At 40.4% G+C, this 24824-nt stretch overlaps 1 protein-coding gene across 1 annotated transcript in view; it reads left to right on the top strand.

Moving 5' to 3' along the window:
* mtch2 (mitochondrial carrier homolog 2) overlaps positions 1-24419 on the top strand; it is a 36465-nt gene extending 12046 nt beyond the window's left edge. Inside the window, exons 6-13 of the mRNA XM_012858814.3 lie at positions 14406-14463; positions 14582-14633; positions 14716-14775; positions 17124-17217; positions 19947-19994; positions 20078-20145; positions 20222-20297; positions 23808-24419. Coding sequence (XP_012714268.1) covers positions 14406-14463; positions 14582-14633; positions 14716-14775; positions 17124-17217; positions 19947-19994; positions 20078-20145; positions 20222-20297; positions 23808-23894 — 543 coding nt within the window. The 3' untranslated portion in view covers positions 23895-24419. The remainder of the gene's footprint in view (positions 1-14405; positions 14464-14581; positions 14634-14715; positions 14776-17123; positions 17218-19946; positions 19995-20077; positions 20146-20221; positions 20298-23807) is intronic.
* The last annotated feature ends 405 nt before the right edge of the window (positions 24420-24824 follow it).

Genomic DNA, 24824 nt, shown 5'->3' with positions numbered 1-24824 from the left:
CAGCTATTTATGAAAACATATTCAGGATACAATTATATAATCAGTATTGGCTTAAAGTCCAGACTCTGAGCTGTAATTTGACAGCATTCACATCCAAATTGGAGCAAGTTTAGGAATTACAGCTCTTTAATACGTAGCTGCCTCTTTTTCATGGGACCAAAAGTAATTGGACAATTGACTCAGAAGAAAAAAATAAATAACAAGGCTGCGTGGGCTCCTTCCTCATTAACCTGTCATCAATTAAGCAGTTAAAACGTCTGGAGATGATTCCAGGTGTGGCGTTTATCATTTGGAGGCTGTTGCTGTGAACACATAACATGCAGTCAAAGAAGCTCTCAGTGGAGATGAAACAGACCATCCTGAGGCTGAAAAAAAAGAAGAAATCCATCAGAGATAGCAGGAATGTTAGGAGTGGCCAAATCAACAGTTTGGTAAATTTGGAGAAAAAAAGTGCCCCGCTGAGCTTGTGAACTCAAAAGGGCCTGGACATCCACAGAGGACAATAATGGTGGATGATCACAGAATTCTTTCCATGGTGAAGAAAAACCCTTCACAGCATCCACTAAAGAGAAGAACACTCTCCAGGAAGTAGGTGTATCAGTATCTTAGTCTTACCATAAAAACAAGAATTCATGAGTGTAAATACAAAGGATTCACCACAAGGTGCAGACCATTAATCAGCCTCAAAAACAGAAAGGCCAGAGGTGACTTTGCCAGAAAAGAAGCCAGCCCAGTTCTGGAACAGCATTCTTTGGAAAGATGAGAATAAGATCAACCTGTACCAGAAAGATGGGAGGAATAAAGTTTGGAGGAGAATTGGAACAGCTCATGATCCAAAACCCTCCACATCTTCTGTAAAACATGGTGGAGGCAGTATGATGGCATGGGCATGCATGGCTTCTAATGGCACTGGGTCACTTGTGTTTATTGATGATGGAATAAAAGACAGAAGCAGCTGGATGAATCCTGAAGTGTATAGGCATATATTTTCTGCTCAGATTCAGCCAAATGCAGCAAAGTGGATCGGATGGTGCTTCACAGTACAGATGGACAATGATCCAAAACAAACTGCAAAAGCAACCCCAAAGTTTTTTAAAGCAAAGAAGTGGAATATTTTGCAATGGCAAAGTCAATGACCAGACCTCAACCCAATCAAGCTAGCATTTAATTTGTTTAAGATAAAACTTAAGGCAGAAAGACCCACAAACAAGAACCAACTGAAGACAGCTGCAGTAAAGGCTTGGCAAAGCATCACAAAGGAGGAAACCCAGCGTTTGGTGATGTTCATGGGTTCCAGACTTCAGGCAGCCATTGCCTGCAAAGGATTCTCAACTAAATATGGAAAAGTAATCATTTTAGTTTAGGGTAAGACCCTTTATAAGCCAGTAGTAAAATTTTGAAATCAATCCTGTAGCTAATGTTTCCTGATGTCAGTTAAGTTAGACTGAGGCTCAACCTATTAATAGCAGCAAGGCATTCTCTAGTTGAAATGGTAAATGTACTGAGTTATGTGGCACTGTTTACTGCCTAATACTCCGTTTCCACTATCCCTTTTTAACCGTGCCGAGACCAGTCCGAGCTCGGTATCCGAGATAACTATTGAGTGTAAATGGAACGCAAACTGAACTGAACCAAGCCAGACACAACCGGACCGCGCTAAATGCAGACCAGTTCCATGGGTGGGCTCGGCCTGGTTTTTCCCTGACCCGGTTCTCTAATAACAAAGGGCACATGAGCAGACCGCGTCATCTCTGTGCGATCAGCTGACATTTCAGACATTCATAAAAATACTAGCTTCCCTACCGTGACACACGATTTTCAGTGATTATTCTGCTTAGCAGTGTGATGAACCTAAGCGTTTGTCGTTGTTTCCTGCGTCTGTAAATACTTATTAGAGGTTTGTTTGTCTTATCCACTTCCCAAAAGCCGACTCCGTCAAGTAAATTCACCAAAAGTTGCCATCTTCGCCTGACTCTCCGCAAACAACAAAATATAACCAAACATAACTTCTTGAATGTTACGGCGCCGCCATTTTGATTTGCTTGGTTCCGCCTTAAATCCCATAGAGCAGTAGTACCGCAGATCGTCACTAGGTGGCGAGGAATCCAAGGAATGGAGATAGCGTGATGTGTAAACGGTCGTCAGAACCAATCTCGGCTTGGTTAACTGGTCCAAGCTCGGCATGGATTGGTTTAACAAGGGTAGTGGAAATGGGGCTTTTATCACCCAACTGCACTCACTAACGCGCACACATTCATACATCCATATGCAGATCAGTAGGCCATGTGGTGTGCCTTGCCCAGGGACCCATTGACATGTAAAAGGATCGTAAGACGACTACCCGCTGAAATAGAGGGATGAGTAGGCCTCAAATCAGATGTATGAAAACTAGAAAATGTTCAGTAGAAGCTGCAGATGAGTTGGAAGGATTTAAACAGGAAGTAGATCTTGAGGCTTATGACTGTTGGAAGAGAGCAGGCTTGAGAGAAAGCTTGAGTTGGCACCCTTTGGAGCAGCTTGATATTTATGTTAAGTCGTTCAAGATCCACGAGGACACAAGAAGTTGATATAGTTTTTCATAGTGATGCACGATATTAAAAATTTCAACCGATATCGATAACCGATAATTTTCTGCTTTTCATGGTCGATTCCGATACCGATAAGTTCATATTTAATATAGTTTTTGCATAATCAGCAGCTTATGCTGGATGCATCTATGAAAAACAATTATTTAGTAGCTCTGGCTTATTTATAAAAGCAAACAAAAGGTTTTGGCTCTTCAAATGTTTATTTTTTTATGCTATCACACAAAAAGTGTGCTTTACATAACAAAAGACACAAATCAATTCACAATACAAAGAGCATCTCTTGAAAATTACTGAACAGATCCATGCCTGCAAAGGTATTTGTGAAGTCAAATATTCATATCAAATATAAAATTATATGCGTTTACATAGTCAGCCTCAGTTACAAAAATGTAATCAAAAAATAAAGTGCACCCTCAAAAATAACCACATCTAAGGTGAAAGAAAAAATTTCAACTTCTTAAAAAAAATTTCAGACACACATATGCATATCAGCCTCAGTTTAAAAAAATCAATAAAGTAAACAAAAGTGCATCCTTAAATATGAGGCGAAAAATCAACAAAAGGTTGCCTGACTGTATGGGGGCATTGTAGAGATTTCTTTAAATCTTATAGCTCAAAATAAAATAAAAAATATTAAATAATTGTCACTTTCTACCTATAATTTAACCCCAGAAACTATTTTCACTTGTCACTCCTAATTTCTACATTGTCTTTTCTAATTTCTAGGTGAGTGCATCAGTGGTGACATTTTCATAACAAAACGAGGTATCACAAAAACAGACAGGGTCCTTTACTGGAATTAACAGCAGCAAAAGACAATTACATTTATAGAACAATAATAAAAAATTATTGAACAGATCAACGCTTTAACTGCAAATGTATTTTTGAAGTTGTTGTTTTTTTTTTCAAATATGAGAAAATAAAATAAAAAATTCAATAACTTAAATAACCACTTTCTACTCATCTTTTACAACCCCTACTGTCTTTGTCTCCATTGTCTTTTCTATTTTCTAGATGAGGGCATCAGTGGTAGATTTTTCTTAACAAAAAGAAGCATCTTTGCTTTCTCACATCCAAGTTGGTTTCTTTTTTCATCAATAACATTTGCAGCAGCAGAAAACAAATGCTCACTGTCTATGCTGGTGCAAGGCGAGGACAGGTATTTTTGTGCAAGTGAGGCAAGCTCTGGGAACCGGGTTTTGTTGTTTCTCCAGTACACCATGGGGCTCTCGGACCGTGGAATTGTGAGCTCTGACAGATAGACTTGGATCTAAAGGAGTAGAACAAAACAAAAGAAAATTTAACATTACTATATTTGATATTTTATCTGAGATAGCAAGCTTTATTTAAACAATAAATGAATTACCTGCTGATCTATTTGGCTTTGGTTCAATTCTTTTGAGTTGCTTTCTTGCAGGATTTCATCATACATCGTCAGCAGGGAAACATTGTTTTTGTCATCTGCCTTGGGTTTCTTCTCCTGTGGCTCCTCAACATTTTCTGCTGATGTTGCACATCTGACCTTGTCGTGCAACACTTTTGTTGCTTCCCGTTTTGTTGCTTGGTCAAAATAGCAGTCCTTATATCTAGGGTCCAAGATTGTAGCTAAAAAAAAACAGGGAGTCCATGTAGATGTGGCTGAAACGCTGCTCTATGGCTTGCAGTAGGGTGCTCTTTAAAGTTTTAACTCCATGATCTGTTGGAACAGTCCTATTTAACAGACATTTTAAGGCTTCAATGGAGGGGATGACATCAGTTGCAATAGCTGAAGCTGAACTTATGTCTTTTGTCAGCTGTTCACAAGGGTTTAGAATAGTGAGCATGTTTTCAATTAAAGTCCACTGGTATGGGGTGAGAGGAGCTGGTAACTCAAACTCTACTGCATATGCTGCAAGGGCTCGCTTCTGCTTCAACATGCTTCTCAGCATGTAGAACGTGCTGTTCCATCTAGTGGGCACGTCTTGTTGAAGCCTTGTCTCTTTAGTGCCTAGTTGTTTCTGTAAGCTTTGAAGACGAGAGGTGGCAAGCTGAGAGTGTCTGAAATGCCCAACTATCTTTCTGCAGATGGAAACACAGTCCGAGATGCTTCTTTTGCTCAGCACAGCCTCATTTATCGCGAGTTGTAAAGTGTGTGCCAAACAGCCCAAGCTTGCAAGCCCACAGTCCTCCATGGCCTTGATCATGTTTCGTGCATTATCTCTGAGCACTACATGCACTTGGTATTTTTTTATACTCCACTGCGCGAGCATTGTTTCAAAAGCTTGACTTATCACCGTCGCTGTATGTGGCCCGGGGCACTCCTAGGCGTGCAGCATTGCTTTTTGCATGTTAAAATCTGGATCCAGCCACTGAGCCGTTAGGCTTAACATGCTGACGGGACTAACATCTGATGTCCATATGTCGGTGGTAAAACTCACATGAAGTCCGTTCTTATTTATCAAATTGTGGACGTGTGTGGCGACGGCATCATTGAGGGCAGGCAGAAAGACGTCAGAGAAGAAGCAACGGCTAGGGATGGTGTAATGGGGCCCTAAACGTGCTACTAAGTTACGAAAACCCAGGTTCTTGGCGACAGAAAAGGGCTGGTTGTCGAGCGCTATAAATTCCATCACTTTATCGTTAATAGCTTTAGCTTTTTCACTGACTCTTGGAAAGTTTTTACAACTTTCAAATGCCTTCTGAATGTATACATCTGCGCTCCGTGTTGTTGTTTTAGCCTTAGCACCAACGGCTGCTGCCGCGGCTGCTTCGCATTCTTTCCATGTTGCTTCGCCACGATGACGATTTTTTTAGGTGTGTTATAAGGTTTGTTGTGTTGTAACCTGAAGTCTTCTTTCCTCCTCTCGAAATTCTTGCAGAGCAGGTGTTGCAAACTGAAATGCTGTCATCTTCTTCCAATACAGAAAAAAACGACCACACTGGTGAAGACATGTTTAACTATTTACAGTCAGGCAATAACGGAGCCAAGCCTGGGTCCTGAAAGTGGCGCAAAAAGTGGGTATGCACCATTGAGCTATATAATACACTGGAGTGCTAATCGCCGGCTGTTAGAACGAGTCGCTTTTAAGCCACCGGCCGCCATAGTGGTACTCCCTATTTTCCTCCAGTAACTAGGGAATATGTGCGCTACACAGTGATGGGCAGTAGCGGCGCTACATGTGGCGAAGCTATTAGTTAAACTACATTTTCCAGTAGCTTGACCGTAGCGTCGCTGCTTTATGAATCAAGTAACTTTCCTGTAGTGACGTTATTTTTTTTGATCAAGTAGCGACGTAGCGTCCACAAACGCTAAAAAATCCAGGACATAACTAAGAAATGAAACCAGGTTTGCTATTTTGAAACAACATTCAGAGTGAACAATCAATCTGAGTTGTTGGTTGAACATGTTCATGCGCGAGCTTCTACTTTGCCTCTCCTGTCTGTATCTATCGAAACATGTGCATGCATACGGCAGTGGAACTTATGGCAAGCCGATTAGGCAAATTATCGTCCGTACAATAACGTGCAGTTCCAACCACTGAGCTATATTATACACTGGAGTGCTAATCACCGTCTGTTTGAACGAGTCGCTTTGAAGCCACCAGCCGCCATATTGGTACTCCCTATTTCCCCCCAGTAACTATGGAATATGTGCGCTACAGCATCGAATAACGAGGATTTTCTCATGTTCAGGGGGGGCTTAAGACTTTTAAAATGTCAAATGCCATATACTTTTATGTTATGTTCTAAAACTATCAAGTGCTGAGAAAGTCATGTGCTGAAATATTTTGCATTTTATTCATTTAAATATATATGTTTAACATTTATAAATATATAAATAACAATATACAAAAACATATATTTACATATGTGTATACATATATATACATAAATACATATACACATACTTATATATACATATATATATATTTAATATGAATAACATGTAAAATATTTCAGCACCTAATTTCCTAGTAGTTGATAGTGTTAGTACTTCCACTGACTGTAGAATTACCTGTAAAACGTTTTCACTCAGCCAGAAAACTGCTTGTTGTTTCAAGCAAATCCTATGGGATTCTGTGAGAGTAGGGAGTAGCAAGATGGCGGCCAGTGACTTCAGTTTTTCGGCAAAATCAGCACTCCAGTGTATTATATAGCTCAGTGGTTCCAACCCGTATTTTACGCGAGCGCGCGTTTTTACGTCACCGCGCGTTTCCAGCCAGAACGCGCGGTGACGTAAAAAACGCGCGCTCGCGTAAAATAAGTGCGGTGGAGTTAATAACGTTTGGTGGCCTTTTTTGCATATTATATTATCAGGAGGTTGTCTTTTATGTGCTCAGCCACTAGATTTAAAGGTGTTTTACCCAATAAGAACACTGCAGCACCAGATACCAGGAGGTCCCTGATCGTTGGGGAAAAGCAGAAAGAAGATGCACCTTCCTTTCTGATCCTGTCTAAATCCTGCTTAGTTCAATAATAAAGTCTGATATTACACAAAACTCACTCTGCTTGTTCTCCCTACTTATGCCCTTGGTGCAGAAGATAAATGAAATCTTTAACAGAAATGTTATTATTAATTCTGAAAAATTATCATGTGAATATAAATACAAAGCATACAGAAAATGCAGCTTTATTAAGTGACCTGGTTTATTTTATTTAGCTTTTAATTTCTCTTCAACATTTAGTTCTACTACTTGGCTTGTGCTTTGGTAGTTTCATGTTTAAAATGACAAAAGAAATATGAAAAAGCTTATGGTGCATCTTCTTTCTGCCTTTCCTCAACGATCAGGGACCTCCTGGTTGTGTCTGGTGCTGCAGTGTTCTTATTGGGTAAAACACCTTTAAATCTAGTGGCTGAGCATATAAAAGACAACCTCCTGATAATATAATATGCAAAAAACGCCGCTAAACGTTATTAACGCCACCGCACGTACCAGGCCAATAACCTTTTTGTTTTATTTCTAGCAGTAATTACTTCAGTTTGTATTTTATTATGCTGCTCATAAAGCAATGTCTACACTGTGTTAGGTCATTGGCTGATCTTTAATAAATGTTTTAACCAGTGTATCAGACTCATTTTGAATTGATCTGACATTAGGTTGGTACAACGTTAAGTAGCTTCTGATGTAGTTAAGCTACTTTTAACACATTTGTGTAACTTAGCTTGCTATATTTCTATAGGTGGTAGCTTTTGTGTAGTGAAGCTTAATTTATTGTTGAGTAACTGATAGCTTAGCTCACTACACTGGACAAGTAGCTTGCCCAACACTGGCGCTACAGCATCGAATAACGAGGATTTTTTCATGTTCAGGGGTGGCTTAAGACTTTTAAAATGTCAAATGCCATATTCTTTTATGTTATGTTCTAAAACTATCAAGTACTGAGAAAGACATGTGCTGAAATATTTCGCATTTTATTTATATATATATATATATCATTTATAAATATATATATATATCATTTATAAATATATATATATATATATATATATATATATATATCATTTATAAATATATAAATAACAATATACAGAAACATATATTCACATATATGTATACATATATATATTTAATATGAATAACATGTAAAATATTTCAGCACCTAATTTCCTAGTAGTTGATAGTTTTAGTACATCCACTGACTGTAGAATTACCTGTGAAACGTTTTCCCACAGCCAGAAAACTGCTTGTTGTTGCAACCAAATCCTATGGGATTCTGTGAGAGTAGAGAGTAGCAAGATGGCGGCCAGTGACTTCAGTTTTTCGGCAAAATCAGCACTCCAGTGTATAATATAGCTCAGTGGTATGCACTATATGTAGCGCATAAGAGCGAAGCACCATGGGGGCGCCAACGTGATGGTAAAAAAAAAAAAAAAGTTTTGGTATTTTCTATATGTAGCTGCTATTGTGCTTTTCTTAATCATTTCTGAATTTCCTCAATGTTTTAAATAACATTTTAGAACAAAACATGCTAGAGTAGACGCCCTATGTCATAAGATTCCACCGTAGAATTTTGACACGAGGGAGCGGGGGCGCCGTGAGCGCTGAACGAGCAGATGGAATAGCCTACGAGTAGTGAGTTCAGTTGTCTATGGAAAATGGATAAATCAAGAAAGCTGTCAGGGGCGAAAAATAGAAAAAGGAAGAGGGAAAGGGAGATGGCATGTCAAGGGATGCGACAGCAGTTAAACAAGTGGATGGTGAAAGGCAACAGGTAGGAATTAAAGTTTGACGGCTGTGCTTGGAGGCTTGCAAATAACGTTATTCACGTTAAGAGACTAGCTAGCGATTACTAACGTAGCAGCCAAATGGGGGTTCACAGCTAGCTTAGAATGTGCAAAACCGAAGTTGCTGAGCTGAAAACTGGAAAATATAAGGTAGCAGGTACAATACAGGACAAGAATCTGGAAAACGGATACATAAACTGGTTTATCATGGAATCATTAATATATTTTGTTTTACCATTAGCTGTTAATGTATATAACTAATGCAATGACTTTGGTTTACAATGGAATCATGCATAGATTGGCTCCCGTTACTTAGGCTTGTATATTCATACAATATGAATATGTATGAACAGACTAGCTTGTGTTTGCTGACAGTGGGAATGTAGCAACCAAATGGGGGTTTACAGCTAGCTTCTAGCTTAATGCAAAACCAATGTTGCTGCGCTGACATAGTAGAAAATATAAGGTAGCATGTACAATAAATGACAAGAATCCAAAAAACATAACTTATGCAGTAACTCATGCATAAATAATATGCAATAAATATTTTGTTTTACCATTAGCTGTTCATGTTAGCTGTGCTGTCAGACATGTAGGCTGCTTTACATTTGTTGGGTGACATGGGAGCTGTAATTACAGGGTCCCATCTCTGTCTCTAAAGGTTTGTGCTAAGGCTATCCATATTTCTACTTTTTAAAATCCAAAATGTAAATGTAATTTCAACAGCAGCAAAACCTATCTGCATAATAGTTGTCTTATCTGATGCCATCACTAGGCTGATTTAGAATTGAATTAAGGCTGCTATATTTAACTGTGAGTTAATTTCATTCAGGTGTGAGGATGGTGGATCAGGAAAGACAGGGGAAGGCAGGTAGGTCTAACATTAGGTGGAAGTGTAGGGTGAGCCACTTGATACCAACAGATTGATTTCTTACTATCATTAATATGGAAAAAACTAATAATGGAAAATCTATTACAAATTGTTTATTTGACAACATGTCTTAGTGGAGAAGAACACAGGCAAGGAGTGAATGAAACAGACATGAAGTCGGTGATGGCATCAAGTATAGATGAGACCAGTGATGACATCAGGTAGGAGTTCTATTCTTTAGACCACACAAAACTAAATGTCCAGTATGGTTTAAAGTTCTGTTGACCAACCTATTCACTGTGTCCTTTTTTTGGGGGAAATAGTGCAGACAGAGATAGAGAGCCACTCACCACTGAGAAGGAATTGGAGGAGAATGTGAAAACGAGAGGTAAAGATGAGGTGGAAGAGTATGTGGAACAGAGAGGTGGAAGAGGAGGACTCAGAAGATCCATCTGACTGGCCACCACCACACCAAATTGGGGACTCATTTAGGCAGCGTATGGTTGAGAATGGCACACAGAAATGTCCTGATGGGCTGTATCCAAGATCAGACAAGAGTAGAAGGTGTTTTTCCAAAGCATACTGTTTTCGTTTAATGTCCAATGGAGGAAAAAGTGCAGCAGGATTGGTTACTGTACTCCAAAAGTACGAATAAAGTGTATTGTTTTGCATGTAAGGTTTTTGGAGGAGCTAGAGTTGTTGACATGCGCTTTGTTGTGGGGTACAATAACTGGCAGTGTCTTTCAAAAACACTGCAGCACCATGAAACCAGTGGTTATCACATAAATGTTTCTCTCTTGTGGAAAGAATTAGCATCCCGCTTACGCTTTGGTAAAACTATTGACAGAACATTGCAAAGAGCCATAGATGATGAAAAGGCACACTGGAGAAGTGTGATAGTGAGAGTGATAGACTGCATACTTTTCCTTGCAGAAAGGAACTTGCCACTGAGGGGGAAGAATGCTAAATTTGGAGATCCTAAAATGGAAATTTCCTGGGTTTCCTTGAAGTCATAGCACGATATGATGTCACACTAGCAGAGCATCTTAGAAAAGTAGCCTCTAAAGAAACCACAGGATATCTTACCTGGTGCACTCAAAATTAATTTTTAGATTCAATTTCAGAATGTGTACTTGCTCAAATTTGTGCCCAGGTTAAAGCCTCCAAGTACTTTGCAGTGGAGTTGGATTGCACACCTGACATTTCAAAGCAGGAGCAGGCCTCAGTAATAATCCGGTATGTCCATACAGGCGACAACAAGAATACCACCATCAATGAGTCTTTTGTTGTCTTCACAGTCGTGAAGGACACAACTGGTAATCGCCTCACAGAAACCCTGACTGGGGTGCTGGATAACCTGGGGTTGGAGTTTGCTAACTGTAGGGGGCAGAGTTATGACAATGGCGCAAATATGAGGGGTATACACAAGGGTGTGCAAACATTGGTGCAGCAGAAGTCTCCAGAGGCACTATTTATCCCCTGTGGGCCAGAATCTGTGCGATGACTTTTCGTATAAACTGTCAGGGGGCAACTTTCTTCCACCGGGATAAGTTGCTACACATAGCAGTGATCTCAAAACACCAATGTTCCCACGTTTTCACTTGCACATTAATAAGTTATAACCGATTAAAAAATCTTAACTGTGGCGCACCGGTCCAAGAGGTCACATGATTCGATTTTTGCTGCTCAACCAATCAGATCGCTGTATTGTCAGCTGAGCGCGTTCAACCACGTCATCTTGGCTGCGCCCGTAAGGTGTTGTAAACATTTGTTTCCAGATGAAAAAAGTCAAATAATAGCATTTTGTGGCGCCAGTTGGAAAAGATCTTTATGGCAAGGAGAAGGAAATAGCCCAGTCCATCCATCATTCATTTTCTAACACGCTTTATCCCTGCTGGGTTCTTGAGGGGTGCCGGTGTCTATCTCCAGCTGTCAATGGGCGAGAGGCAGGTTACAACATGGACAGGTCGCCAGTCTATCGCAGGACAGAAATAGCCCAGACTTTTGCCCAATTTACTGTAATATCACCAAGACCAGACACTGGCACCCCTCACGAACCCAGCAGGGATAAGCGTGTTAGAAAATGGATGGATGGATGGTTTGGGCAATTTATTTTTTCCTTGCCATCAAGATCTTTGTCAACTGGCGCCAGAAAATGCTATTATTGGGCTTTCTTCGTCTGAAAACAAATGTTTACCACTCTTTACAGGCGCAGCCATGATGAACGGTTGAATGCGCTCAGCTGGCAATACAGCGATCTGATTGGCTGAGCAGCAAAAAACGAATCACATGACCTCTTGGACCGGTATCGGTGCAACACTAGTTGAAATTAAGACGTGCAACACGGTGACGGTCCGTTTGGCATCAAGGTCGCCATAGTTTAGATTTTTTTATCGCCTATAACTTATTAATGTGCAAGTGAAAACGTGGGAACATTGGTGTTTTGAGATCACTGATGTGTAGCAACTTATCCCGGTGAAAGAAAGTTGCCCCCTGACAGTTCATACAAAACTTCTTAAGGAGACGTCCTACAGATTCTGGCCCACGGACTACTGCTGTAGCCACAGTGTGAACCCTCTGTTATGTGATGCTGCATCATCAAACAGAATGTGTCTAAACTTTTTTGGCACTCTCCAAAGACTGTACACCATTTTTTCGGGTTCGGTGAAGAGGTGGGATATTTTGAAAGAATTTGTGGACATCACTCTGAAGACTCTGAGTGATACCAGGTGGGAAGCAAAATTAGACTCCGTCAAAGTTGTACGTTTCCAGTTAGGGGGGATTCTTGATGCTTTGGAAAAGCTTGAGGAAGTGGAAAAAGATGGCAAAACTCTCGGAGGCAAAGTCGCTCTCTGGCGATATTGTCAGCATGGAGTTCCTCATGTGCCTCTTGGTTTGGTATGATCTATTGTCAGAGATCACCTATGTCAGCAAGGCAATGCAAGCAGTGAACATCTCGATGGACACCGCCATTAGAATGATAGATTCTCTTAAAGAATTCTTGCGTAAGTATAGAGTGGAGGGCTTTCAAAAATCCCTTGATGTTGCATGCAGAATAGCCATTGAGATGGATGCTTCCCCTGAGTTTAGAGAGAGACGTTTCAGAAAACAAAAGAGATTTCATGGTGATGATTCCAGCACTGGTCATTATGAACAGGAACCCGAGACCCATTTTAGGTGCATGGTGTTCAATGTGATTGTTGACACAATAATTCAGGAGTTGTCTGATAGATTCAGCAATCTTCACCTTGTATCCGAAAAGTTTAAATTCATCTTTAAAATGGAACACATGACAAAAGCTGAGTTGGAGGAATCAGTGACAAGATATGCTCTGGCTACCAATGATGTTTCAAGGGATATCATTCAGGAAATTTACCCAGTGAGCTGTCTACTTAGGGGTCATGAAAAGGCTCTGGATAAATTAAATTTCCTCCTACAGGAGAACCTTGATTTGGTTTTTCCAAATCTAACAGTAGCCCTGAGAGTTTTCCAGACAATGCCTATGACGGAGAGATCGTTCAGCAAGCTAAAGCTGATAAAAACATACCTTAGTTCCAACATGAGTAATGATCGCTTAACCCAATTAGCAGTAATTTTAATTGAAAACAGTGTGGCACGAACTATTTCATTTGATGCAATACTAGATAAATGGGCAAGTGCAAAGGCACGGCATGTTACAATTTAGTAGGATCTAAAGAGGGCTCTAGAATCTGGTAGCAACGTTGTTACATTAAGCTAAATTATAATTTACAGAGAGGGTTCTAAAGGATCTTTGTTTGTAGGCTTACTTTTGCATTTGAAGGCATGTATTAAGTTGCATTTGTTATAATGATAATGTTAATGTTTGTCAATTTGCAACTGTTATGTGTTAACATTGTTAATAATATACCATATAATTATTTTACTGGTAGGCCTACAGTGGCTGATATACTTTAAAAAAACTTTATTATGTAAAGACCATACATGATGATGTCCGGCACTTATTTAGTTATTTATTTATTTTAATCCGGGGGGTCGCCAAAACTGATGCTGCATACCCCTCTTATTCTGGGTAGTTGCGCCCCTAGGTCCTGATCGTAAGGAGCGCAAAATCCACAGGGCTTGTCCCGCTTTGGTGCTACTCTGCCTGAATAAAATACTACCAAATTTAATTAATTTATCTGCTATTTTTATCTGAAAATTTTACCTATCGGGCCAATAAAAAATTCCACCAAATCGGCCGATATTTAATCGGCCCGATAGATACCGTGCATCCCTAGTTTTTCAGCTTGTCTGCATTCCTGCATGAGTCCATGAAACAAACCGGAGCTCTGGTGGTCATGGTTTATTTATTGATTTGATTCTTAAATGGAGCCACATTGTCAAAGATTTCAGTCCAGATGAAATTAAATGAGACGAGCTCCTGACCGTCCGTTAGCACCAGCACCGTAATCATAAAGCATACTTCTCAGTGAAGGCGGAGGAAAGAATGTAACCGTTGCAGAGGTCATTAGATGGGATCATTAGGATTAGTAAACGTGACCTTCTCAGAAAGAAAGCAGTGTGTGAGCAAACCAAAACTGAGGTCAGAGTATACGTTATGGCTGAAAAGTGAAGCTTTTGTTTTATGGTTTCAAAAATTTCCTACTTTATGACACCGTTGGTAGATTGTTTGGATGAAATGATTAAAACACCAGCGTCTACGTTTCTCTCCTTCAGTTCTGATTGAACTTGTTCTGTTCTTTCCATGCACTGTCTGCAGACGACCAAAGAGATGATCGCCCGTTCTTGTGCCAGCATCATCACACATCCGTTTCACGGTACATCTGCCACCTCTGAAGCTCTGAAGTGTTTCACATCTTGATCCCATGATTCTCTGGTAGGATCTGTGTTATAGGACAGTTCTGTTTATTAAGTCTCTCACTCCGTTTCTTCCAGTGATCACTTTGAGATGTATGGTTCAGTTCATTGGGAGAGAAACAAAATACAGGTGAAGTCTGATGTTTTAAAATTCTGAAACAGTTGTGATATAGAGCTATAAGCATTATATTGTGTTTTTTCTTGTATTCTAGTGGCGTGTTTAGTTCTATCGTCACAGTCTACAGAGAAGAAGGTGTTTGGGGCTTCTTTGCGTAAGTTTTGCCTTGTTTGTCCCATCTTTGATTTACAGACTTTAGCATCTTATTTGCTTTGTTTCCTCCTACTTGGTGTAATCTTAAGCACATTGACACGTTGTATAGATATAAATATAGTCGTTATAAGGAAAGTGAAACAGAAACCATTAATGGATAGCAGGGGAACAATGACGAGATTGAAATCTGGGTGGTCAGCCTCCTGAGGGCGGGGGCTGGACCTTGATGCCAAACGGACCGTCACTGTGTTGCACGTCTTAATTTCAACTAGTGTTGCACCGATACCGATACCACTATGGGACGGGGCCCCGATACAGCACTAAAATGCTGTATGTGTGTGTGTGTGTATATATATATATATATATATATATATATATATATATATATATATATATATATATATATATATGCTGTATAAGCGGTTAAATCCTAAAATCAAAACACTGCAGAGTAATGCTGTGAAAATAACTATTTACATATAATCAGTACTTAAAAAGTGGATTATTCAAGACACACTGTGGACATGGAAATAAACTGACCGCAGCGGCTCATCTGAACATTAATGGCGGAGAACAAAACGGCGTGCTTCTGCTGGAGGTTTGAAACTCTGCCAACGTAGAACGTGCATCCAGAGAAGAGACTGAGCTGCTGTCTAAAGCCTACAAGGCAGACGCTGCAGTCTTTGAGCAGTGAAGCACAGGAACAGCAAACGCCAGATGCCAAATGTACACACATCTCCTTTGTTTAGTTGGAAATAAATGAGATGCAGCGGTTCTCAATAACCTGACATTCACTTGACCTTTTTCCAGTCCAGATTAGGAGTAGGGCTGCACAATTAATTGCATTTTCAATATAATCGCGATTTAAAAAACCAAAATTTCCAAATGGCAGAGGTCTGCAATTTTTTGGCTATGTAACAATTAGTGAATCAGACGCGTCCTTTAGGTGTCAGTAACGTGTTTAAAGTGGGTTTGCCTCCACATGGAAGGGAAGCAGTGAGATAATCTAATTGTATTACTTGTTTTAGAGTTTATATAATCACTCTGTTTTACCACAAACTTTCAGGAATCTCACCATAGCATTAAGTACTGGTCAATCAGTTTAATACATAGACTTGCTTGTTGGTTGCACTTTGCACTTTATGTTCAACAAGGATTGATGTCCAAGTCAATTAAAAGCTGTTCTCTTGAATAAGATTCTGATTAATAGAAACATTAAAAGTTCTTGTTTTAAATAGTCCTTGTTTACAAACATCTTTATCTAGAGGCCATTTGTGTTTTGTAGTCAAAATCAAATCACAATTTTGGTTGAAATATATCGTAGTCAGAATGCCATCATTTCTGCTCCGAGTTCAGACGCAGCAGCTCGCTTAGCTCCTAATCTGCACAGCTATGAAACAGATTGATTTGTTGTTTGCATATGTTTAAAGGACACGATAAATTAAATTAAACTGAAAAAAAATCACATGAAATCGCAATATCAATATAAAAAAAATCGCAATTAGGTTATTTTCCAAAATAGTTCAGTCCTAATTAGGAGAATGACGGTACGGCAAGTATCCGGTGCAGCCCTGTCGGTTCGGTACGCACGTGTTCCAAACAAATCTAGCGTTGTTTTCTACCTGAACACACGCGGAAGGTTTTTGCGCTGAACTAGGCAACGCTCTGAAGCACAACTTTAGGAACAGCGTAAAAACTAAACGGCGGACTCCCAGGTTTAACTCTGCTGTTGGGGTCCATGAACGATTCTCATGCAGCTGCAGGGGAGAAAGCAAGGTGGACTTAACCAAAATGTTATCAAATGATGCAACGGCGTAAAGCACGTTCAGCTCGCTGCGCACTGAACCTAACAACGTCCCCCCCAAAACACATCCAGTTAAATGAAAAGCTGGGAAAACTGAAGTCCAAATCCTGCAGAACTCAAGCAGCTTATGGGGCGACACGTTGGTTCTGTCCTGACGAGTCCTTCTGATCAGAGGATTTCAGTTTTGTTTTATGATGCTTTCAAGCACAATTCAAGGACACTGAATTGTCTAAATATCTAAACAACTCCAAGGTGATTTACACCATGCTTTATTCTCAGATGTCTGCAGTCTTATGAAAAAGTTCCTAGACAGCAACATCAACCGTTCTCAAGTGGTTTCATTGTTGTACTTTCCATGCGTTCGTCTGTCCGTCACTCCATCCAATCATCCACCCGTCCATCCAGTCAGTGGCTATCCTGGCTTATACCCTATTAATTAACAAAATATTCCGTTTTATTATGGCCATTTTTTCTTATTTCATTTGACTTAAGTGAACCAAAGACACACCGTGAGTCGGTCAACTTGTATTTTCCTTTCCCCTCAGTGGTTTGATCCCTCGCCTGCTGGCTGACGTCCTGTCTTTGTGGATCTGTAACCTTCTGGCTCACGCCTTCAACACGTATGCCATCGATGACTCGGTACGTAGGCTCTGCAGATGCAACACACCTAATCTGAAGGCACTTGTATTCTCACTGAAGAGCCTAAATAAAAAGGCCTTATTTGAGCTGAAGATACTTGCTACACAGACAAACATCAAAGTATCTATCTGCAGTCATCAGAGTCCCTCTGTGGTTAAGTGGATTAAGTCTATGACTCTAATTTGAAGGAACTGGGTTTGAATCCTGGTTGCATCAGGAAGTTAAAAAAAGGCCAAGTGTGAATAAGGAAGCAGCTGAAAGGATTCTCTCTTCCGCTGACCCTACTCTGGATAAGTGGAGAAACCCTTCTTGTATTTTCTGCCTCTGTTTTCTTTCATCTAAGCAATGGTAAAACAGACAAGGTTATTTTAGTACAAGTCAGCTGACAAAAAATGTTTTCTTTTTAGTGGAGTACATTAATATAAAGACGCAAACTAAATGTCATTCCATAACATAAAGCAGAAGGTCTTAAACCTGTTTGTTCCAGAGAGAGATAAAAGCAAAACGGTGTCAAAAATGACCATATTCTTACTTCCTGTCAACATTGTGATGGGTTTATTTCCAGCTGCAGATGTAACATGAAATGAGACAGTTGGCTGTTAGTTTCAACAGAGCCAGTTTTACAGAAGTGTGTCAGACTGGAGTCAGCATCAGGTGGAGTCAGCTTCAGGTGTCTAATCTGGGACTTTGAGTTAATCATAAAATGGACCCTACCCTGAACTCACCGAGGCCCCCCCTTCAACTCCTGTTGTATAAACTTCGTTTTCTATGATTTTTATCATTAAGCCTTTATTTTTTTACAGGTAGTTTCATTGAAATAAGTTTGCTTTTACACAGTATTTGATACTATTTTACACAAGGGTGTTTATTACTGTTATGCCAGAAGCTGTTTGAATATGAGTATTATTATTAATTATAATTTGGTGTTATAATTTTAATAATAGGTTATTCAAACTCAAATAGTAGCTATAACAAAATATGACTCAAATGGTGGTGATACCAGCGGTAAGCTTGTAATAATTTATAACACTAATGCATTTATTAATTAGCTGTTATGAACTCATTTATGCCGGAACAAGATTATCCGATCAGCTTCTGACCGATGAGTTTTACCCAGCAAGCTATGAGAACCCCAATATAACTGCAATTAGAGTTTAAACCCTTACTACTTTATCACCAATCCAATGATTGTGTCTCTGTTTTAATGTCAGATGTTAACACGAAAAGTAGTAACTCTATTTTCTGAAAGACCATGCAACTGTGAATTAGATTGAACACAAACAATTACTATTCCACAAGTTGTTGCTTTTATTGAACCAAAGGCAATTCCCTGTTACAGTAATTCTCTGATTCAACAACCATGGGAACACTACTAAACTAAACATGCAAAATATATGTGAAAATAAAGGTCAAAAATGGATTAAAATAAGAAGTAGCAAATCTAGTTCACTCAGTTGTTTAAACACCACATTCAAGACGTCGGCATTTAACGTAGCAGCATTGACAGACAAAACAGCTTTGAGAATCTCACTGGATGCTTTAATGTTTTCCAACAAGCTAATTCAGCTTAGCTAGCTACAGTTTAGCTATGCTATACCCTTCCAAGATGGTGACTATGATGACACGTGACCCTTATGCATCACCCTGCGTGATGCGTAAGGGGAGGTCTTAATGACGTAACCAACGCTTACGCTAATATGGGGTGGTACAAGAGAGGCGGCCTGGATGAGGAGTTCAAATAAAGACCGCGAACTGAGGTTTAACAAAAAGATTTAACCCGCTGATAAGAGGACAGGAAAGACAGAAAGGAAAGTCCCTTTGTCTCTTTTTATGGGCGTTTGAACGCTTTGTTCGGCCTAAACAAAAGCGTGGTCCCTTTTACGATCACTGGGAGATAAGGCGGCTCTCAGTCTTTGATCAAAGGGAATTCAAAAGTACTTTTAAGTCGACCTCCTGCCCATCTGAGCAGGGATGGAGTTTGCTTCGAAAATCTGCGGTCCAGCAAAGAATTATCGAGCACGTGACGTGTGGGGGTTGAAACCCACGGAGTGAAACAGCTTGTGCGGTTGGGTTAAATAGTTATCACCATAGCAACGTTATCTCAGTCGGTGACCATTTTGATAGTGTTGCATGATGGGAGTTAGTGGCCATTTTGACCACATTGCATCATGGGAAATGCAGTCTGTCACGTCCCGAACTGGCGTTACATTACAATTGACATATTGGATTGTTAGCCAGACTTGACCCTCCAGTTGATGATTGTACAGCTACACGGCTCCATTCCTGGGGATCTGCAGCAGTGCAGCTCTGTCCTGGAGTCCTAACTACACTCTGGCATAAAGTCCAGCAAAACCTGGGTTCTAATGAGGGCATCTGTGTCACCTCTCAGATTAGCTCAGCAGCAGCTGGAGGTGACAGCCAATAATCTGCCGTGTGGCAACGGTGGCTGAGACGGTCATTTGGCCTCTTCTCGGGATTATAACCCAGTTAGAGAAAAAAAGTTAAACAATAACTTTTTATTATTGTCTTTTTATCCTGTCGTAGACAGGATGCTACGATGTGTTTTTTAAAAAAACACATCGTTTCTGTTCAGTGACGGTTGAAGCTTCCAGCGATCGAAACACCTTTTGCTCAGTTAATTCACAATGTGAACTTTGTCGACCCTAACGCTACGTTTACCCCCATTTTGAAGGGTATGGAGTTTGAGGGCATTCTCCTTTTGTTTGCAGATGAGTCACACCGGAGAGATCAAGAACTGCTCCCAGGCGGTGACAGGGGTGAGTCTGCCGAACAACTGCAGAGAGCGCCGCAGGATGTGCAGAATCTAACCTGAACGTGTTGCTTTGCACCTCTCCTCCAGTTCTTTGCCAGTATGCTCACATACCCTTTTCTTTTGGTGTCCCACCTCATGGCTGTCAATAACTGTGGGTGAGTGGCAACTTGGCTGCCGAAACATTTGCTCCAAAGGTCAGATCCAACAAACTTACTTGTGTTGTCCTGGCAGGCTGGCTGGAGGCCTGCCTCCCTATGCATCTGTATATCCAACCTGGGTGGACTGCTGGAGGCACCTCAGCAGGGAGGTGAGTACAGTCGAAGCTAGTCCCTCTGTCACAGCAAGATGGCAGCGCAGCAGCTGGCTGGGAAATGGCATTTAGGATTAATGTATGAGAACATTAGAGCTTAAAGCCCCATTTCCATTACCCTTGTTAAACCGATCCATGCCGAGTTCGGTCCGAGCTTGGATCAGTTAACCAAGCCGAGCTTGGTTCTGACGACCATTTACGCATCACACTATCTCGGTTCATGGCTCCTCCTCGCCTCCTAGTGATGATCTGCGGTACTACTACTCTCTAGGATTGATAATAACAATAATGATAATTATTATTATTATTATTATTATTGTTATTATTATTATTGTTATTATTATTGTTATTATTATTATTATTATTATTATTATTATTATTATTATTATTATTATTATTATTATTATTATTACTGCTCTCTAAGTTTGAAGGAGGAAATCAAGCAAATCAAAATGGCGGCGCCCGTAACATTCAGGAAGCTATGTTTGGTTATATTTCGTTGTTTGCGGAGAGTCAGGAGAGGACGGCAACTTTTGGTGAATTTACTTGAAGGAGTCGGCTTTTGGGAAGTGGATAAGACAAACGAACGTCTAATAAGTATTTACAGACGTAAGAAACAACGACAGACGCTGAGGTTGATCACACTGCTAAGCAGAATCATCACTGGAAACCGTTTTGTCACGGTAGGGAAGCTAGTATTTTTATGAATGTCTGAAATGTCAGCTGGCTGTAAGAAGATGACACGGTCTGCTCATGCGCTCTTTGTTATCAGAGAACCGGGCTACTGAAAAACCGGGCCGAGCCCACCCATGGAACTGGTCTGCATTTAGCACGGTCCGTTTGTGTCTGGCTCAGTTCAGTTCAGTTTGCGTCAAAGTCGTCGCCAGCCAATTTTTCCGGGGCTTCAGCCCCGAATGTTTTGAGTCGAGCCCCAAATGTAAAACTGTTACTGAGCAAATATGAAACTGGACAATAGTAGAGGTGGGCGGATCGATCCTAAGATAGATGCTATCGATACCAACGCGGGTATTGATATTGAACAACATTCTTTTAACAGGATCGATACTTTTTATTCTCTCCCACGCGCGCTGACTGCAGCACAGATTCACCAGTCTCCCCTTCTGTGTCGGCACAGCACTCTGCTGCTCCCCCTCCCCTCGCGTACATGGCTCAGCGGCGCCAGCCAATCAGCCCACCCACTCTGCTCTTTCCACTTAACACACACAACCGCCGCGCGTGGCTCCTGTTCAGACACGGAGAGAGAGAGACCGCCAGAGCGGAAAAACACGAAGAGAGAAATAAGCCCTGTTTGGCTATATTTTAATACCGTAAATGAAATTAAGCTGCATGGTTTGTAAAAAGCCGGTTAAATTCAGTGGAAACACAACAAATTTATCTAAGCACGTGAAAAACCATGAGCAAGAAAACGTCGAGCGACAGGAAACTTCTCTGATTGCCCCGACAGACCAGACCCACAGACTGACGTCACTGACTGAGGCGTTTCAGTCCTCCAGGGAACATCCAGGTAGATAAGCATGGTCATCTTCAGCATCAGTTCATGTTAACTTTGAAAGTAGATATTATCTATCATATGTTGCTGGAGCCCACACAGAAAATGTAATTGAGACCTTGAAAGAACCCAGTACATATATCCTAATAAAAAGTGTTATTTAAGATAACATTAGCTAATCCTTTATTTGTCCCACGACGGGGAGAATTATAGCAACAGGCAGGTGCACACAATACAGACAAAATTACATAAGGATTGAAAGATATGAGGTGGATTAGGAAAAAAACACTGAACATTATTGTTATTATTATTTATTTATTTATTTATTTATTTATTTATTTATTTGGTCAACAGTTTCATGATACATCAAGCTTAAACGTTAAAAGTATCGGTATCGGATCGATATCGGCGATACTGCCCCTGTATGTACTTGGTATCGGATGGATTAAAAATTACCGGTATCGCACACCTCTAGACAATAGCCTATGTAAACCCCAGATTTTATAAATTGCTTTATTTCATTGCGCTGTGGCTTTGCATATACTGCATACAGCCTGTAAAAATAGATTTAAAAAATAATCTAGCCTAAAGAATACATTTATTTGCCGTCGGTAGCCTATGGGCTACTCCGTTTCTTCCACTCTGTTAAATATGCAGCAGCAGCAGGTAGGGGAGGAGCTAGCACAGTCAAGCGCTACAGTGCGAGCTGCTGCTACAGCTAACAATAGATGTATGAATGAGTGTGAGTTAACAACGGAGACAGAGCAAGCAGGAAAGAAAGAAATATAGAAAATAAAGCAAACGAGACTTTGGGGATTTTTTGGAAAGAAGTCAATGGGTAAGTGAAGAATTCGTTTTTTATATCCTTAAAGTCTGAAGATCATCATCATTATTTACTGTAGGCCTATTTGTTTAACTAGCTAATTATTATTACCATACAGGCTAACGTTATACGTTAGCACTTGTACTGGCATCTTCTAGTACAGAATCTCCTCCAGATAAAAACACAGGAGAAGAAGAAGCTGAAACAAGCGATAGAAGATTGCTCACTCACTCAAATATAAAATAACATGATCATCATCAAACATTAAACAGTGTGTAAATCAAAAACCCGTTAAATATTATCAAATGGGGACCACCTGTCCCTCATTTTGTGAAGCTGTGAAGAATGTGCAGCTTTGTTGTCACGCAAGTCATAAGCAGTGTACCGCATTTTAATTTTGTCTGAATCATTTTATTTAATTTTAAATTAAAGTTGTAAAAAAATAATAATAAGAAAACACAGAGCATGCGCAGCAGACGTCCATTGACAGGGGAATTGTGGGTGTCACAGACCATAATAGGGTCATGAACCGATTTGCAAGAGAGAGAGAGAGAGGGAGAGAGAGAGAGAGAGAGAGAGAGAGAGAGAGAGAGAGAGAGAAAGAAAACGCGCGCGCGCCCTGGGTGTCCTTCAAAGCTAGAAACGTCCCTGATTTGCATTCCATTTACACTCGATAGTTATCTCAGTAATCGAGCTCTGGACTGGTCTCGGCACGGTCAAAAAGGGGTAGTGGAAGCGAGGTAATTGACCTCTGCAGGTAGGTGGACAGTGCCTTTGTTCTGTCAGTTTTTTCCCATCATGGTTTAAAAGTTCTAATTTTGTTACACAAAAAGGTATTTCCTCCTGAATGGGCCAGCAGCTGACCTCCCTTTGCCCCATAGTCATCAAAGTAAGAAGAAATAAAGGCTTGAAATATTTCAGGAATCTGAGTTTTACTGTGAAATGAGCAACAGTAGACTTGTTGTAGAAGTAGGAGCTTCCAAGGACAGGATGCTACCACATTAGAAGTGACTGACTGAACTTTGCCATGTGTACGTTACTACAGAAGGGAGGTCAGTTTGTGTGAACTGCATTTCTACCGGTCTGTGTCCTCTCTGTCCCGCTTCTCAGTCCTGCTTCAGGGTCCTGGTAACGTGTCAGAAATGCTCAGTCTCGTCTCTGCTCTCTCTTTCAGGGGAACATGGGAAGAGGCAACAGTTTGTTTTTCCGGAAGCTTCCAGCTGGAAAGACATACGCCTTTGACCAGAAGAGATTTTTTTGAAACCCTAAAGAAAGCTCAGCTCGATTATAGTTGTAATAATAAAATGAAACAAACATAAAAAAACTAAAACAAAAACAATCTGACTAGAAGGCCCAACGGTTGGCACTTAATCTTTTGTATGCTCTGGTTTACAGTGGATTTTTGCTGTCTGTCATCACATGAAGTAATGTGTCCAGTTAGTTTTGGCCAACATTATTTAATAACAGAAGTAAAAGTGGTGGAGTAGAACCAATTAATGGATCAGGTGTTCAAGTCCTGCACGGCCCAAAAACTTTTTTTTTTTTTTTTTTCGCAGTCCTGTGAGTAAATTCCCCCCCTCTCCCTTCAACGTTTTCTACAGATTACCTGATACTGACTTCACTAACATGAGATGTGGCAATTGGGTGAAGAGGCATGTGATGTTCTGAAGGGGCCTGGCCTTGTAAAACAGGAAATGCGTCTAATTGTATGTGAATGGAAAGTTGAGCTGAACCTAGAGGTGCTTGTATAAACTGGCTGACCCAAATAAAACCCTTTTTGACCCAGTCTGTGTTCTCCATGTGGTCTCTGTAAGGAATGAATGTGTAGAAACACGTTTTTCACCCTAAATATTTTCAGGGCCAATTCCAAAAGCTCTTTGGCTAAACAGGATCTGACATGTTAAGTAAATACCTCTAACCATCTTGTTGTTGTGTACCAGTGCTCAACGGGGTTATATGGAGGCCTAAAGTGGGAAGCGGTGCCACCTGGCAGCAGGAAGCTCCGTCCATATGGGTGCTCATAAGTTCTCCTCCTGATTGTGCTCCGATTCCTCCCAGAGTCCAAAAACATGCACGACTGGCTGGGTGCAGAAACGGTGGAAGGGACTGAGCTAGTTGAACAGAACAGGTCGTTAACTCAGCTATATTTGTCCATAAATCCTGATGAATCTAATCAATTATTTCAACTACA

Source organism: Fundulus heteroclitus, chromosome 8 (genome assembly GCF_011125445.2).
Source record: "Fundulus heteroclitus isolate FHET01 chromosome 8, MU-UCD_Fhet_4.1, whole genome shotgun sequence".
In the NCBI taxonomy this organism is placed as follows: Eukaryota; Metazoa; Chordata; class Actinopteri; order Cyprinodontiformes; family Fundulidae; genus Fundulus; species Fundulus heteroclitus.
This window is presented reverse-complemented; position numbering and strand designations above follow the sequence as displayed.